Source organism: Oncorhynchus masou, chromosome 5 (genome assembly GCF_036934945.1).
Source record: "Oncorhynchus masou masou isolate Uvic2021 chromosome 5, UVic_Omas_1.1, whole genome shotgun sequence".
Classification (NCBI taxonomy): Eukaryota; Metazoa; Chordata; class Actinopteri; order Salmoniformes; family Salmonidae; genus Oncorhynchus; species Oncorhynchus masou.
Window position 1 is genome coordinate 30,185,877 of NC_088216.1, and position 14,891 is coordinate 30,200,767.

The 14,891-nt window shown below is 43.6% G+C and overlaps 1 protein-coding gene across 5 annotated transcripts in view; it reads right to left on the minus strand.

Moving 5' to 3' along the window:
• Positions 1-1,079: 1,079 nt before the first annotated feature.
• The window catches only part of LOC135539385 (sprouty-related, EVH1 domain-containing protein 2-like), a 31,585-nt gene continuing 17,773 nt past the window's right edge, over positions 1,080-14,891 (minus strand). For 3 of the 5 annotated variants that reach the window (XM_064965238.1, XM_064965235.1, XM_064965236.1), the window contains exons 5-6: positions 4,830-5,024; positions 1,080-4,571 (exon numbers count right to left, since the gene is read on the minus strand). In XM_064965238.1, coding sequence (XP_064821310.1) covers positions 3,849-4,571; positions 4,830-5,024 — 918 coding nt within the window. In that variant the 3' untranslated portion in view covers positions 1,080-3,848. The remainder of the gene's footprint in view (positions 4,572-4,829; positions 5,025-14,891) is intronic. The other 2 variants (XM_064965237.1, XM_064965239.1) reach the window with 1 other exon arrangement.

Genomic DNA, 14,891 nt, shown 5'->3' on the forward strand with positions numbered 1-14,891 from the left:
ACCTGCAACAGGTTTACTGCTAAATATAAGTTATTCTTGACATCCACTCAAAGCTAGCTTGCTAGTAAACTTGTTAGCAGTCACACTGACCAACCTTGCTAGCACTCACCTAAAAAAATAATGGTTGTGTAGTCCAGTTGAGTCAGAGAACGCTTACACAAAGTTATAAAATGGCAAACATTTTCATTTTTGTGTTATAAACTTATTTTAGCCTATGTTCATTGCTAGCAATTTAGGCTTACTGGTACACTTGCTTGCATGGGAATGCACACCTTGACAAAAAAGGTGCCATTTTGATGGAAACAACCACGTGCTCAACGGTGTTGAAAACCTCTCTGCGGGGAACCAAGTTATAGGCCTACTCCTTCCCATCATTATACTGTAACATGCATTTCAAAACATGTTAAAACAGTGTTTTTGGATGTAGGTTAATGTAAATCTATAAAACTATTTTAAGGGGTCAGGCTATGACATCGCAGTACACAAGCCTTAAATAAGAAAGGTGAAGATGACAACAAGCGTTTTAAGTGCTGGTTCTTTCTTTCAAACCCTGATTCAAAAGAGGGGAGAGAAAAAAAGTGACCTCATTAGAATAAAGTATGCCTTAAATGTTTGCACATGTTGAAGTTTGATACTATTTGCAGTCGCCGAGTTCCGTAGCCGTAACCATTTTATTTCTCTCTCACTGACTGTCTTTCATATGCATTTACAGAGACCCACAGAGCAAAACAACATTGTGCCCTCTATAGATTATTTGAGACTTGCGGAACACGGTACAGCTCTGCGAGCCTGTCTAGCGCCCAACGGAAATATTTCAGTCTTGACAGATAAGGGGGGAGAAAGATACTCTAGAGCAAAGGCAGGATCTGACGGCTGCAGTCTTTCCCCCCCCCCAAGAAGTGCTGGGCTACAACCCTGAACTACTGTTGAAAGGTTCTATAGGAATTCTATATGGATGCTAGGTATACGGGATAAATGTTCAGGCTGTGTGAGATGCCACTGTAACATGGTTTAATCTCTCAAAAACCATGTCTCTGTAAAACACAGTGGAAATGAACACACGCACACACACGGAAAAATACTTACTATCCAGGCCATGCTTCTGTTAGTTTCCATATGATGTATTGGCATTTATACAGATGTTAATTTCTCGTTTCTCATTTTTTCTTTTTAAAAGCATAGAGTCGTGACGATCATATTAGAAACAATACAAAAATATAACTTAAAATGTACATCATACACTTGATATATATATATTTGAGCTTTTTTTTTTACAGAGGTAAAAATGCAGATTGTAAAAATAAAAAAAAGACAATCAATTTAACCTTTTTCTTTTTAACATTAAAATAAAAAAGACATATATATATATATATATATGAGATAGATGAAGAGGATGCTTCAGGCACTTTCCTTTAATAGTTAAATGTGTGCAGGAATTAGACACCGCACCAAAACAGACAAACTGCTTTTGGTTAACTTTTCTTTTACCACAGATAGAAAAATAAAACTAGGATCTTCTCTACAATGAATGGCAACAGTATTGCAAAGCTGACAAACAGGAACACACAGCAGAAGAAAAAAGGAAGGAAGAAAGGCAGAGACAGAGTACAGAGAAAGACATGGCCACAACGACAGCTTTTGTACAGAATCCGCAATGCCATGGTACCGTCGCCCATTTAACCCCAGACATTGCTTGGTACTTGATTGGTTATGACGATTAGTTAATGTATGACTGGGATAGATCGCATAAGATGTCTTTTCTACCACATTGATGCGACTCGAGATCGGGTACTTCACAGCAATTTGCGCATTTTGTTCATAAGGTTTTTCTGATTAGTGTTGTGCTTCATACAGAGATAGATCATACAATGTTCTTCCGACGAGGTGAGGTTACAGGGCGATTTAAATTTGAGGCTAGTTTGTTTCAATACATACATACATACTGTAGCGTCCATTTTATTTTTGTATACATTTTGACACCACCTGCCTGACTGATGTGATTGGCTGACAAGACAGCCTTCTCCCTTGCCATTGGCTGTAATGTAATACAGAGTAACAGACCAGGAAGTGGGATTTATTGGACTACAGAACAATAGATAGAAACCCTTCTTCCACAACTCTGGTCTTGGAGAGCTCCTGGGTGTGCAGCCTTTTGTTCCAACCCTGCAGTAACGCACCCGCGTCAGCTAATCGTGGTATAGACTGAAGAACACGATTAGGCGATTAGTTGAATCAGGTGTGCTAGTGGGACTCTTCGTTGGAGAACCCACAATCATAAACCCTTCGAAGGGAGTGGGGAAAGATGAGCAACAAGATCAAAACGGTCTTTCTCTCGAGCTAAAGTTGAGCAAAACTCCAAAGATAACGAGGCTAACTGTCAGGGTAACGCCGAGTATCCTTTTGAAAGACAAAAGAAAAGACACACTAAAGAAAGCACCATTGACATTGTAGTGGACAACGACATCATCCATCTCAAAAGGTGGCAAAAAAAACAACCTCCTCTTCCCCTCTTGGCTGTGTTTAGTTTACAATAGGACAGTTCCCTTCCTCTTAACCCCCCCAGTCCCCTAGGCTGGTGTCTAAATTTAGCAAGGCAAATAAATAAAAACTATATCAACAGATCAACATCAAGCATCAAAACTGAATAAAAAGTCACCTAAGGCTTGAGTTCTCCTCCTCCACTGTAATAAAACGCTTGATTGAGGATTATTACTAATTTAGATACTCTATTTAAATGCTGCAGTTTATTTTGTCATTTTGGCTTTTAGTTGACGTCACAACAATAGCAATCAGGGATACATTGCTGCCCATTCCATTTTCCAGACCATTGCACAAAGGAAGACACACACACACAGAGATTAAGTGTCTAAAGCAGAGGTTCCCCATCCAATACTCAAGTACCCCTGACCCATTTGATCTTTTGTTCTGGGCCGAATCCACAATACATTCAGTCTAACTTGACTGAGCAGTAGAATGGTACTTTCATGTTTTTTCCAGGTGTCTCTCCACTGACATTAGGTTGAATTTGGTTTTAAAAATGTGCATAGTCAGGTACCTTCCTGGCCCCAGGTCTAATTGTGCTGTATAGTCAACTCCTAAGGCCATTGACAACCATAGGAGTTGACAAAACAGCACAGCTCTGAGACCAGGCTAGGTCAGGAGTAATCAAGGAGCAGAACGAGGAAACACTGGTTAAACGTTTGCCTTTTCTTTTGTTTCATTGGCAGGGGAGGGGCAGACGTGATCACAGTTGGGTTGCATCCCACATGGCACTCTTACCTATATATTGCACTACATTAGACTAGTGCACTTTATAAGGAATAAGGTACCATTTAGGATACACCCTTGATTTAAGTGCCTCTGCTTTACAGGCGGGAACCAGCTTGATCTGTGATTGGTGGTGAGCCATGGCGAGGGGAACACAAATCGAGAGCCTCCCCTCAGAAAACAACGCTCACACTGACCTCACACAAAACACTGAGAAAAAGAAAAATATTCAAGCCTTTAAAACACATGAGTGTAAAAATATAAAGTACCTGTTTATATATATTTATATATAAATGAATATTCATTATTTTAGTCTTTGTAATGCAAGGACGTGGAAGCCGTAGGCAGGGTACCCCTATAAAAATAAAAAAACGGACAAAAATTTCTTTCCACCGAGAGAAACTTCCATTTCCAAAAGAATCGGGACAAGCCAATTGTTTTCCCATCTGGAATTTGACCGAGAGAAGCAACAGCGAAAACAAAAACACAAAACAAAAGAATAGCGGGGCCACCCTCTTCTGGTCATGTCCCTTCCATGTGTCTCTGTTCTACTCTCCCTCTCTGCTGGCACCTCCTGGCCCTCAGCCCACGGCTTTGTGCTTGCCCCCGCAGCAGTGGCAAGCCACCCCGCAGCGGTAGCAGGTGCGAAGGGGGGCGTAGCAGCACATGCAGGGGGCCAGCAGCGACAGCCCAACCAGGGCCAGCCAGCGCAGGCAGAAGCGCTCGTCGCTGGTGTCGCACGAGCACGGGTCCGAGTAGTCACCCTCCGGGTCCGACATGCAGTGGTAGAGCAGGCTGTCCGCGCACCACATGAAGCTGACCCGGCGGATGCACGTCTGGATGGGGTCCGGCGCCTCCTGGCACCGCCCGCGCCTGTTCTCCTCGTGGTTGAACATGTCCCGGCAGTAGACGCAGCGCGAGCGCTCGCCGTCCTCCTTCCGCCGCTTGCCCTTGAGCTGGAGGGTGCGGGGCTGGGCTGTGACCACCGCCCTGTGTCCCCCGATAAGGCCACCTCCACCTAGTCGGTCCACGCAGCCTATCTTGGGGTCCCTTGCGTGCTGGTAGGGATCAAGACCCAGGGGGTAAGGGTAGGTGTAGTCGTGCTTGGGCGGCTCGCTCTTGGCGAAGTGCACGTAGGCGTCGGCGTCCTCGGGGTGCTGGATGAGCTTGTCGCGCGTGGCGGTGGCGTGCCGGTAGTCCTCGTACCCAGTCAGCCAGGTCCGCTCGCGAGGGTTGATGCGCACAATCTCCTCCTCCTCCTCCTCCACCTGGAAGCTGACGTGGCGTGGGAACATGGGAACCGACTGTAGAGATAAAAGGAGAGCAAAATAAATGAGAACTACACAGACCAGTCTACAAACTACAAAACATGTCTTCCAACAAGTAGTCAACTTCCAGGCCCAACTTGAAATACATCATCACACTAGCACCATAGTTTATGCTTCAAGAACACTCATTCCCTCTGTCCCTCCCACCTACCCCTGGTAGTAAAGAATATAGCCGCAACCCTCTAGCTCCAGTGCATGTTTTTTTTTTCCAAGATCAAAGTTTTGGTGACCCACCTTCGCCACCGTTGTCCCCCAGCCACCCACCTGATCCAGGAAGTAGTGGTCCGAGTGTCGGTGCTGGTCGTAGAAGTGACCCAGGATGCAGTGGTGCCGGCGCGGCTCGCAGAAGCTGGGCGGGGCCAGGGTCTGCAGCTGCAGAGGCTCCTTCTTCTGGGAGTGGGAAGAGTTGGATGAGCTGTCGGTGGCATTCTGAGAGACAAGACCAAACCAAACATTAGGATACGCAACAGACAACGTTTTGCAACTGAAAAGTAGCATTTCTTATTGGATAGTTTCAGATAGCCCCTCTCATTATGGTCTGTTTTCTTCTGCTTGGTGTCTAATGAACATGACCCATGACTACATGGGAGTAATATTAGACCAAGCTTACCACTTGAAAACATCACTGCTTTCTGGCACATTGTGTTTGGCTACGCTAACTCAACACGCACTATTTAGGGCAACGTTAACAGACACTTTTCTCCACACCAGAAAAAATAAAATCTGATGTGTTGTTTTTTTTGGGCAATATATGCGGCTCTTCATTTATAAACGCACTGCCCGCTCTCCCTTGAGGATTTTCCAAGTTGATGCCCAGGAGACCTAACAGCCTCAGATCATGTTCGAGCCTCGGATTGGACACTGAAACAAACACCTGCAGGCGACGTGCAGATGTTTAATTTCTCTCTCTCTCATGGCTGAAGGCAGCGCAATTTCCTACTATTTGTGTCCAGGTTAAACGTGGGACGTCCCTCATTATAAACAGTCGGTTAAATTCATGGTTATTGCATCATTTTCAGATCTATTAGAAGCGATTCATAGACGAAACAATGTAATTTAACCAATTGACTGGCCAGAGATCAGGGCATTCATCAGCAAAGACGCAGTGCAAGCTGATAGTATTTTAGACAACCAAATTGAAATCAAACTGATTGATGAAATCGAAGTGTGTCGGCTCTATGGTGATTTGCGATTCATAACTTACATTTTACGGGTACTACCAGTAGTAGTTGGCCAACTGATAACACCACGACGGAATGTGTTTGAAGTGATAATGCGCGCTGAGAACAGCTTGCACGTCCAACAAAGTGCATCGCCAGTGGCACGCACACAGTTCGTGCAGATCAGCAGGTGGGGGATTTGTGTGGCAGCCAGACTAGACAATCGAGACAATTGAAGGAGGATGCGGTGAGCAAAGTAACTGGGCTCGAACTTAGTCACGCTTGCTCTATATGAATTGATGCTTCTAATTGTACATGTTATAAACAAGATTTTTTTGTGGATGATTAAAGCTTATACTCTATGGCTGTATTTATGTGTTTTTTTCCAATGCTACATTCATTTGGCAGACCTAATTTGATTGCCCCCCTTTCTACAAGGCCTAATCATGGTTGTATTAAGATTTTGTTAACGCCTAGGCTATAGAGGTGCATTCGGGTAATTAACTCATTATGCACCAACATTTTAATTTGATTAATTATTTGTCAGTCACTCTTTAATTTGTTAGGCTATACAAATAAGATTAATGAACTGATAGTACATTCATACATTACTTTACATTTTTTTGGAATATGATAGGATGTATAACAGAATGCAATATTCTTTGTGAATAATGTTCATTTGTGTAGTCTGAAATGGAATATTTCTCCGATTGTCCATATAGCCGAGGACAATGTGGTAAAGTACTGTTATTCCTTATCCACCTAGTGATAATTATTATTTTGGGGGAATGTATACATATGTGGTGTATGTAAACTTTTGACTTCAACTCTCTGTGTGTGTGTGTGTGTGTGTGTGTGTGTATAATATATATATATATATTCAACTGTGTGTGTGTCTGTGTATATACAGTGGGGCAAAAAAGTATTTAGTCAGCCACCAATTGTGCAAGTTCTCACACTTAAAAAAGATGAGAGGCCTGTAATTTCTCATAGGTACACTTCGACTATGACAGACAAAATTAGATAAAAATCTAGAAAATCACATTGTAGGATTTTTAATGAATTTATTTGCAAATTATGGTGGAAAATAAGTATTTGGTCTCCTACAAACAAGCAAGATTTCTGGCTCTCACAGACCTGTAACTTCTCTTTTAAGAGGCTCCTCTGTCCTCCACTCGTTACCTGTATTAATGGCACCTGTTTGAACTTGGAACAAAGTAACAAAGCCTACCATCAGTAACACACTACGCTGCCAAGGACTCAAATCCTGCAGTGCCAGGCGTGTCCCCCTGTTTAAGCCAGTACATGTCCAGGCCCGTCTGAAGTTTGCTAGAGAGCATTTGGATGATCCAGAAGAAGATTGGGAGAATGTCATATGGTCAGATGAAACCAAAATATAACTTTTTGGTAAAAACACAACTCGCCGTGTTTGGAGGACAAAGAATGCTGAGTTGCATCCAAAGAACACCATACCTACTGTGAAGCATGGGGGTGGAAACATCATGCTTTGGGGCTGTTTTTCTGCAAAGGTACCAGGACGACTGATCCGTGTACAGGAAAGAATGAATGGGGCCATGTATCGTGAGATTTTGAGTGAAAACCTCCTTCCATCAGCAAGGGCATTGAAGATGAAACGTGGCTGGGTCTTTCAGCATGACAATGATCCCAAATACACCGCCCGGGCAACGAAGGAGTGGCTTCGTAAGAAGCATTTCAAGGTCCTGGAGTGGCCTAGCCAGTCTCCAGATCTCAACCCCATAGAAAATCTTTGGAGGGAGTTGAAAGTCCGTGTTGCCCAGCAACAGCCCCAAAACATCACTGCTCTAGAGGAGATCTGCATGGAGGAATGGGCCAAAATACCAGCAACAGTGTGTGAAAACCTTGTGAAGACTTACAGAAAACGTTTGACCTCTGTCATTGCCAACAAAGGGTATATAACAAAGTATTGAGATAAACTTTTGTTATTGACCAAATACTTATTTTCCACCATAATTTGCTAATAAATCCATAAAAAAATCTTACAATGTGATTTTCTGGATTTTTTTTCTAATTTTGTCTGTCATAGTTGAAGTGTACCTATGATGAAAATTACTGGCCTCATCTATTTAAGTGGGAGAACTTGCACAATTGGTGGCTGACAAAATACTTTTTTGCCCCACTGTGTGTGTGTGTGTGTGTGTGTGTGTGTGTGTGTGTGTGTGTGTGTGTGTGTATATGTATATATATATATATATATATATATATATATATATATATATATATATATATATATAGATATAGACACACACAGTTGAAGTCGGAAGTTTACATACACCTTAGCCAAATACATTTAAACTAAGTTTTTCACAATTCCTGACATTTAATCTGAGTAAAAATTCCCCGTTTTAGGTCAGTTAGGATCACCACTTTACTTTAAGAATGTGAAATGTCAGAATAATAGTACAGAGAATAATTTCAGCTTTTATTTCTTACCATCACATTCCCAGTGGGTCAGAAGTTTAAATACACTCAATTAGTATTTGGTAGCATTGCCTTTAAATGGTTTAACTTTGGTCAAATGTTTCGGGTAGCCTTCCACAAGCTTCCCACAATAAGTTGGGTGAATTTTGGCCCATTCCTCCTGACAGAGCTGATGTAACTGAGTCAGGTTTGTAGGCCTCCTTGCTCGCACATTCCTTTTCAGTTCTACCCACATATTTTCTATAGGTCAGAGCTTTGTGATGGCCACTCCAATACCTTGACTTTGTTGTCCTTAAGCCATTTTGCCACAACTTTGGAAGTATGCTTGAGGTCATTGTCCATTTGGAAGACCCATTTGTGACCCAGCTTTAACTTCCTTACTGATGTCTTGAGATGTTGCTTCAATATATCCACATAATTTTCCTGTCTCATGATGTCATCTATTTTGTGAAGTGCACCAGTCCCTCCTGCAGCAAAGCATCCCTACAAAATGATGCTGCCACCCCCGTGCTTCAAGGTTGGGATGGTATTCTTCGGATTGCAAGACTCCCCCTTTTTCCCTCTAAACATAACGATGGTCATTATGTCCAAACAGTTCTATTTTTGTTTCATCAGACCAGAAGATATTTCTCCAACCAGTATGATCTTTGGCCCCATGTGCAGCTGCAAATGTAGTCTGGCTTTTTTTATGGCGGTTTTCGAGCAGTGGTTTCTTACTTGCTGAGAGACCTTTCGGGTTATGTCGATATAGGACTCGTTTTACTGTGGATATAAGATACTTTTGTACCTGTTTCCTCCTGCATCTTCATAAGGTCCTTTGCTGTTGTTCTGGGATTGATTTGCACTTTTCCCACCAAAGTACGTTCATCTCCAGGAGACAGAACGCGTCTCCTTCCTGAGAGGTATGACGGCTGCGTGGTCCCATGGTGTTTATACTTGCGTACTATGGTTTGTACAGATGAACGTGGTACCTTCAGGCGTTTGGAAATTGCTCCCAGGGATGAACCAGACTTGTGGAGGTCTACAATTTTTTTTCTGAGGTCTTGGCTGATTTTTTTTCCCCCATGTCGTCAAGCAATGAGGCACTGAGTTTGAAGGTAGGGCTTGAAATACATCCAGAGGTACACCTCCAATTGACTCAAATTATGTCAATTAGCCTATCAGAAGCTTCTAAAGCTATGACAATTTTCTGGAATTTTCAAAGCTATTTAAAGGCACAGTCAACTTTGTGTATGTAAACTTCTGACCCACTGGAATTGTGATAGTGAATTATAAGTGAAATAATCTGTCTGTAAACAATTGTTTGAAAAATTACTTGTGTCATGCACAAAGTAGACATCCTCAACGACTTGGCAAAACTATAGTTTGTTAACAAGACATTTGTGGAGTGGTTGAAAAACTAGTTTTAATGACTCCAACCTAAATGTGTGTAAACTTCAGACTTCAACGGTATATATATTTTTTTGCGTTCACCCTTTAACAGTGACTCAATTTTGTCTGGCCTTCGTGGACCAAAGTTGTCCCACAAAACATTTTGAGACATTTTGGCTTAGCGATGTAATGAACGATACCACAAATTTTGGAGCCAAAGAAATCTGACAGCCAGTCTGAAGCAATTACAATGGTCCAAACGGCCCAGGAAATGCAGAAGGAGGGGGAGTCTTTCTCCAGTGGGTGAGAGATAACGACACCCTTGATTGGGCAACGAGAACCCGTGCAGGAAGCAGACTCCCATTGGCCCTTTACACAGAGACCAACAAACCGACCTGCACATGGCATGCGCTCAATGGGCCATTGCTAAGGTAAAAGCATGTCATGGCTCAGAGTCAAAATCTCCCTACTTCTGTATGTAATTAACCAACAACCCCCCATGCCTCCCCAAAAATTATTCCTTCAAGAACAAGAGTGGGAAAAACTGTTCTGAAGTCTTCCTTTTATATTGAGGGTAGGTTAAATTAATTCCAGCTAGGAGACTTACAGCCCCTTTAGCGTCGAGCAAGATCAGAAGTGTGGTCGATTGCGTCACTAGCTGAGGCCGGCGCGGGGCACCTCTTTCATGTGGTGGTGTGCTTTTGAGCTAACTCGGTTCCCCAGTTCTCCTTACCGCTGCCAAGGCGCGTGCCAGAGGACCGCTAGACTGCGGTAATCAGACGAGGAGGAGCCCGGCCACGGCATATGATATCAAAACGAGAGCACCACCTCTAGTCCACTCCCATTCACTTTGGACGGTTTCTGGTTTCTTAGTCCTAAGTTTATTGGACCCCCAGCCACTTGCTAGAGGGCTTCAGTGAGCCCGACCAAAGCTAAAAAGTGGCATCCCTTCCTTGGGCGATGCCAAGAGCTTGGTTAGGGTTGAGAAATGTTCTTTAGGAGGCGAACCTGGGCCCCTGTCTGATGGAGATGATTACAAACACAGACCGTGTTCAGATATTTACTTCCAACAGCGGGGCTTGAAAGAAATGCTCCTGAGCACTAATAGCACAAGACCTATGGAATGTAAAAGGGCTAAATTGCCCATGTTCATCACAAAAGCCACGGAAGTCCACCAGGCGTGTTGATTGGGGGAAGATGTGAGATGTGTGTGGCGCAGCCTCTGATTTCAAAGACATACCTCTGCCTTGTTTGGAGATTTTCATCATCTCTTGCTTTGGGGGTGAATGGAGGTTAATAAAGACTGGAGATTAAGGCAAGGGGCTGCATCTGGTGGGGGCAGGAGCCCTTTGAGGTAATTACAAAGTAACACACAAATGCACAAGCACAAGCCAGCTACTAGCCACTGTGCCCTAGAGCACAGGAAAAGCCAAATGGTAGGAGCTGTGTGTGTGTGTTGTGTGCAAAGTGTGATTACTGTGGGGCCGGTTGGGGGATGTGTGCGCCAGGGTCTAATTGGGAGTGTGTTTGTGTGTGTGCGCATATGTAAGGGATATATTTGTAAGTGTGTGTGCATGTGTGTTCTTGTGCTCGGAATGATTTCTGTGGTTGGGGAGGGGTGTATTTGTGGCTGAGCGAATTATCAATTTAGCCTCCAGACCAGACACAGGAATGGAACTCGCGGCAGCTGGCGATTCTAAAACTACCCTCGGCCTCCTCGACACTACAGAGTGGATAGTCTGGTCACCAGCAGCCCATTCAAAAAGACCCTGATGGGTGAGACAACACACACACACGCGTAGTGTGAGGCGTTTGAGCCTCCTGCACCCTTGTTAAACCCCCCCCCCTGCAAGCACCAAAGGGAGACATTCCAACAGTCTTTCCAAATCTCACCAGTCACACCGGACCTTCCAAAAAGAGGAGGAAGTATTGCATCATCCAAGGGAGTGTGTTATTTACTCTTGACTAATATTGTTCTACTGATCTGGGGGGAGGGGGGGGGATAAAGGTCATTCGTCATTGTCCTCTCTCCTCCATCTGTGCCGGGACTTCAGTTCCCTCAGGCTTTTCGAAAAAGACAGATCCTATCTAATACAATGTGACCTTCCCCCTCTTCAGGCTAGCTCTCTGGGCCACTGGGGAATGGGGCTAGATTCCAAAAGAATACAAAAAAATACGGGGGGGGGGGGGTGTCTGCAACCGAGACGAATTGGAGTGTTCCCTTGAGCGGACCTGCTTTTTCTAAGTAGGGCCAGCTATGTAAACAGGGAGGCAGTGACGGATTACTGACGGGCCCTCTTCCCTCTGACTGGACATCCTGTGGAAACGACACGCTAGGCCCTTTTCCTCTTTGATGCCATCGGAAGGGAGAAGGAGTTTTAAAAAAAGAAGAGAAAGAGGGGAAGCGAGTGCAAGGACCTGGACTTCCCATTACCATCAGATTTAGGATAAAGGCTAGGTACGCCAGACAAGAGGAACGCAAATGAGTTACAATGGACGGATTCACTAGCTTAGCATCATCAGGATACTATTATTCATGTTGAGAGTGGATGAAGTTGTGTAGCAGTGAGGGCCCTTTACCATTTCTTTACCATTTCCTCGTCATGTTCTTTAGTTGTGTCTTTTCTCTTGGCCTGGTCATCTTGTCAGCATCGCGTTTTAGCGTGTCTAGTTATGTGTTAGCATGTTTGCTAGCTTAAAGGGACACGGCGTGAAATGTAGGTCATTTTTCTACTTACCCAGAGTCAGACGAGCTCATTGAAAACCATTGTCTGCGTGCAGTTTGGAAATGATTAAAGTTAGCGTATCGTTAGCTTAGAGCAATTTCTGGAAGTTTCCCGGTGCAGTAGCAAACACTTCTCAAAAGCAAGGAAATAGACCTTCCAACTACTCCAAAGCTTAGCGTCTTACAAAGCTATTCATAGTAAAATTTGTTCATTTGACTGATCTTCTATCCACGTCATTCTCGTCCCCACCAAGATCTACCGAGATCGCAACGTTTTATCTGTCTCAATGGCGCTCAGATACCATAATGGTAGAGAAACAAATGTTCTGCTCTCTATACATCTCTATGCGACAACGGGACAGAGAATGAGGAAGTGGATAAAATCTAGTTTCTTACGATTATCATTCAAATTTACGAAGTCATAAAATATTAATGTTGAGGTTTTTGTAAGACTAAAGTGACCAACCATCTTTGGTTTAGATCTAAAGTCTATTTCCATGCTTTTGAGAGGAGCCACCTACTCTACTGGGAGACTTCCAGGAATGGCGAAGGTGTATAAAGATCATGCACTTACCACAAATGTCTTGTTTACCAAGTTTGCTCTTTGTTATGCCGGCCTACTCTTTCATTGTATCGTCATAAAGCACAGTATACATGATCCCAATTTAAGCTCCAAGACACTGGCAATATGACAACCGGAAAAAGTTAACAAGTGTTGATTTATTGGCACATTGAACCATGTTGCGCACAGTAGTTTAAAAGCTCCGCGGATAGTGTTGAAACCATGATGTCATATCTGAATTCCGACATCTTTATGCACCTTCGGCCATTGCCCTAAACTAATGATATGCTTACTTCAATAATCTCCGAACTGCACGCAGAGACTTTGGGTAGGTAGAAAAACAACCTACATCTCAAAATCTTGCAGTGTCCCTTTAAGTGTTAGCTAGATAAATAAGTAACATATTAGCATGTCCGCTAGGCTAGCTAACTGTGTGTAGGCTGGGTACAGTACAGTGGGTCAGGCAGCAGCAGCAGTTGGGATGGAGGCTGCCAGGCAGAGGCCTCCACTGCAGATGCACCACACTATGACTCATGTACATCTCCCTCGCTCTCTCCTCCCTGGAAATTAGGCCTATTCAAAATCCTGTGATATAACAGCAACACTCACTGCAGTTATAAGCTGTGCAGGAATGTATGTATGTATACCTTACTGGAATGATGCTTTTGATGCCTTGCTGTGTGAGGGTTTTCATGTTATCCATGGCAGGACCTGAACTGGCATTCAGGGCAGTGTTCTGGTGAACTGCCGGAGGTGGCCACATTCTAGCTAGCTCTGGGTATTTCAAATGTTTGGACTGTACTCGCATGATTTCTTTGGGTACTTGTATGGAAAATATATTTTTAGAACACAAGGCACTTGGGAAAAAAATTGCACATTTATCTACAGTGCATTTGGAAAGTATTCAGACCCCTTCACTTTTTCCACATTGTTACATTACAGCCGTATTCTAAAATGTATTAAATTACCCCCCCCCCCCCCCTCAATCTACACATAATACCCCATAATGACAAAACAGGTTTTTAGAAACCTTCCAACAGGACAATGACCTTAAGCTCAGCCAAGGCAATGCAGGACTAGCTTCGGGACGAGTCTCTGAATGCCTTTGAGTGGCCCAGTCAGAGCCCGGACTTGAACCCGATCGAACATCTCTGGAGATACCTGAAATTAGCTGTGCAGAGAGGCTTCCCATCCAACCTGACAGAGCTTGAGAGGATCTGCAGAGAATGGGAGAACGTCCTCAAATACAGGTGTGTCAACCTTGTAGCGCCATACCCAAGAAGACTCCAGGCTGTAATTGCTGCCAAAGGTGCTTCAAGAAAGTACTGAGTAAAGGGGTCTGAATACTTATGTAAATGTGATAGTTTTTAATAACAAATTAGCAAAAATAAATAAAAACCTGTTTTGGTTTTGTCATTATGGGGTATTGTGTGTAGATTGGTGAGGGGGAAAAACAATTGAATCCATTTTAGAATAAGGTTGTAACGTAACAAAATATGGAAACACTCCAGGGGTTTGAATACTTTCTGAATACACTGTATATACACTGCTCAAAAAAATAAAAAGGGAACACTTAAACAACACAATGTAACTCCAAGTCAATCACACTTCTGTGAAATCAAACTGTCCACTTAGGAAGCAACACTGATTGACAATAAATGTAACATGCTGTTGTGCAAATGGAATAGACAACAGGTGGAAATTATAGGCAATTAGCAAGACACCCCCAATAAAGGAGTGGTTCTGCAGGTGATAACCACAGACCACTTCTCAGTTCCTATGCTTCTTGGCTGATGTTTTGGTCACTTTTGAATGCTGGCGGTGCTTTCACTCTAGCGGTAGCATGAGACGGAGTCTACAACCCACACAAATGGCTCAGGTAGTGCAGCTCATCCAGGATGGCACATCAATGCGAGCTGTGGCAAGAAGATTTGCTGTGTCTGTCAGCGTAGTGTCCAGAGCATGGAGGCGCTACCAGGAGACAGGCCAGTACATTAGGAGACGTGGAGGAGGCCGTA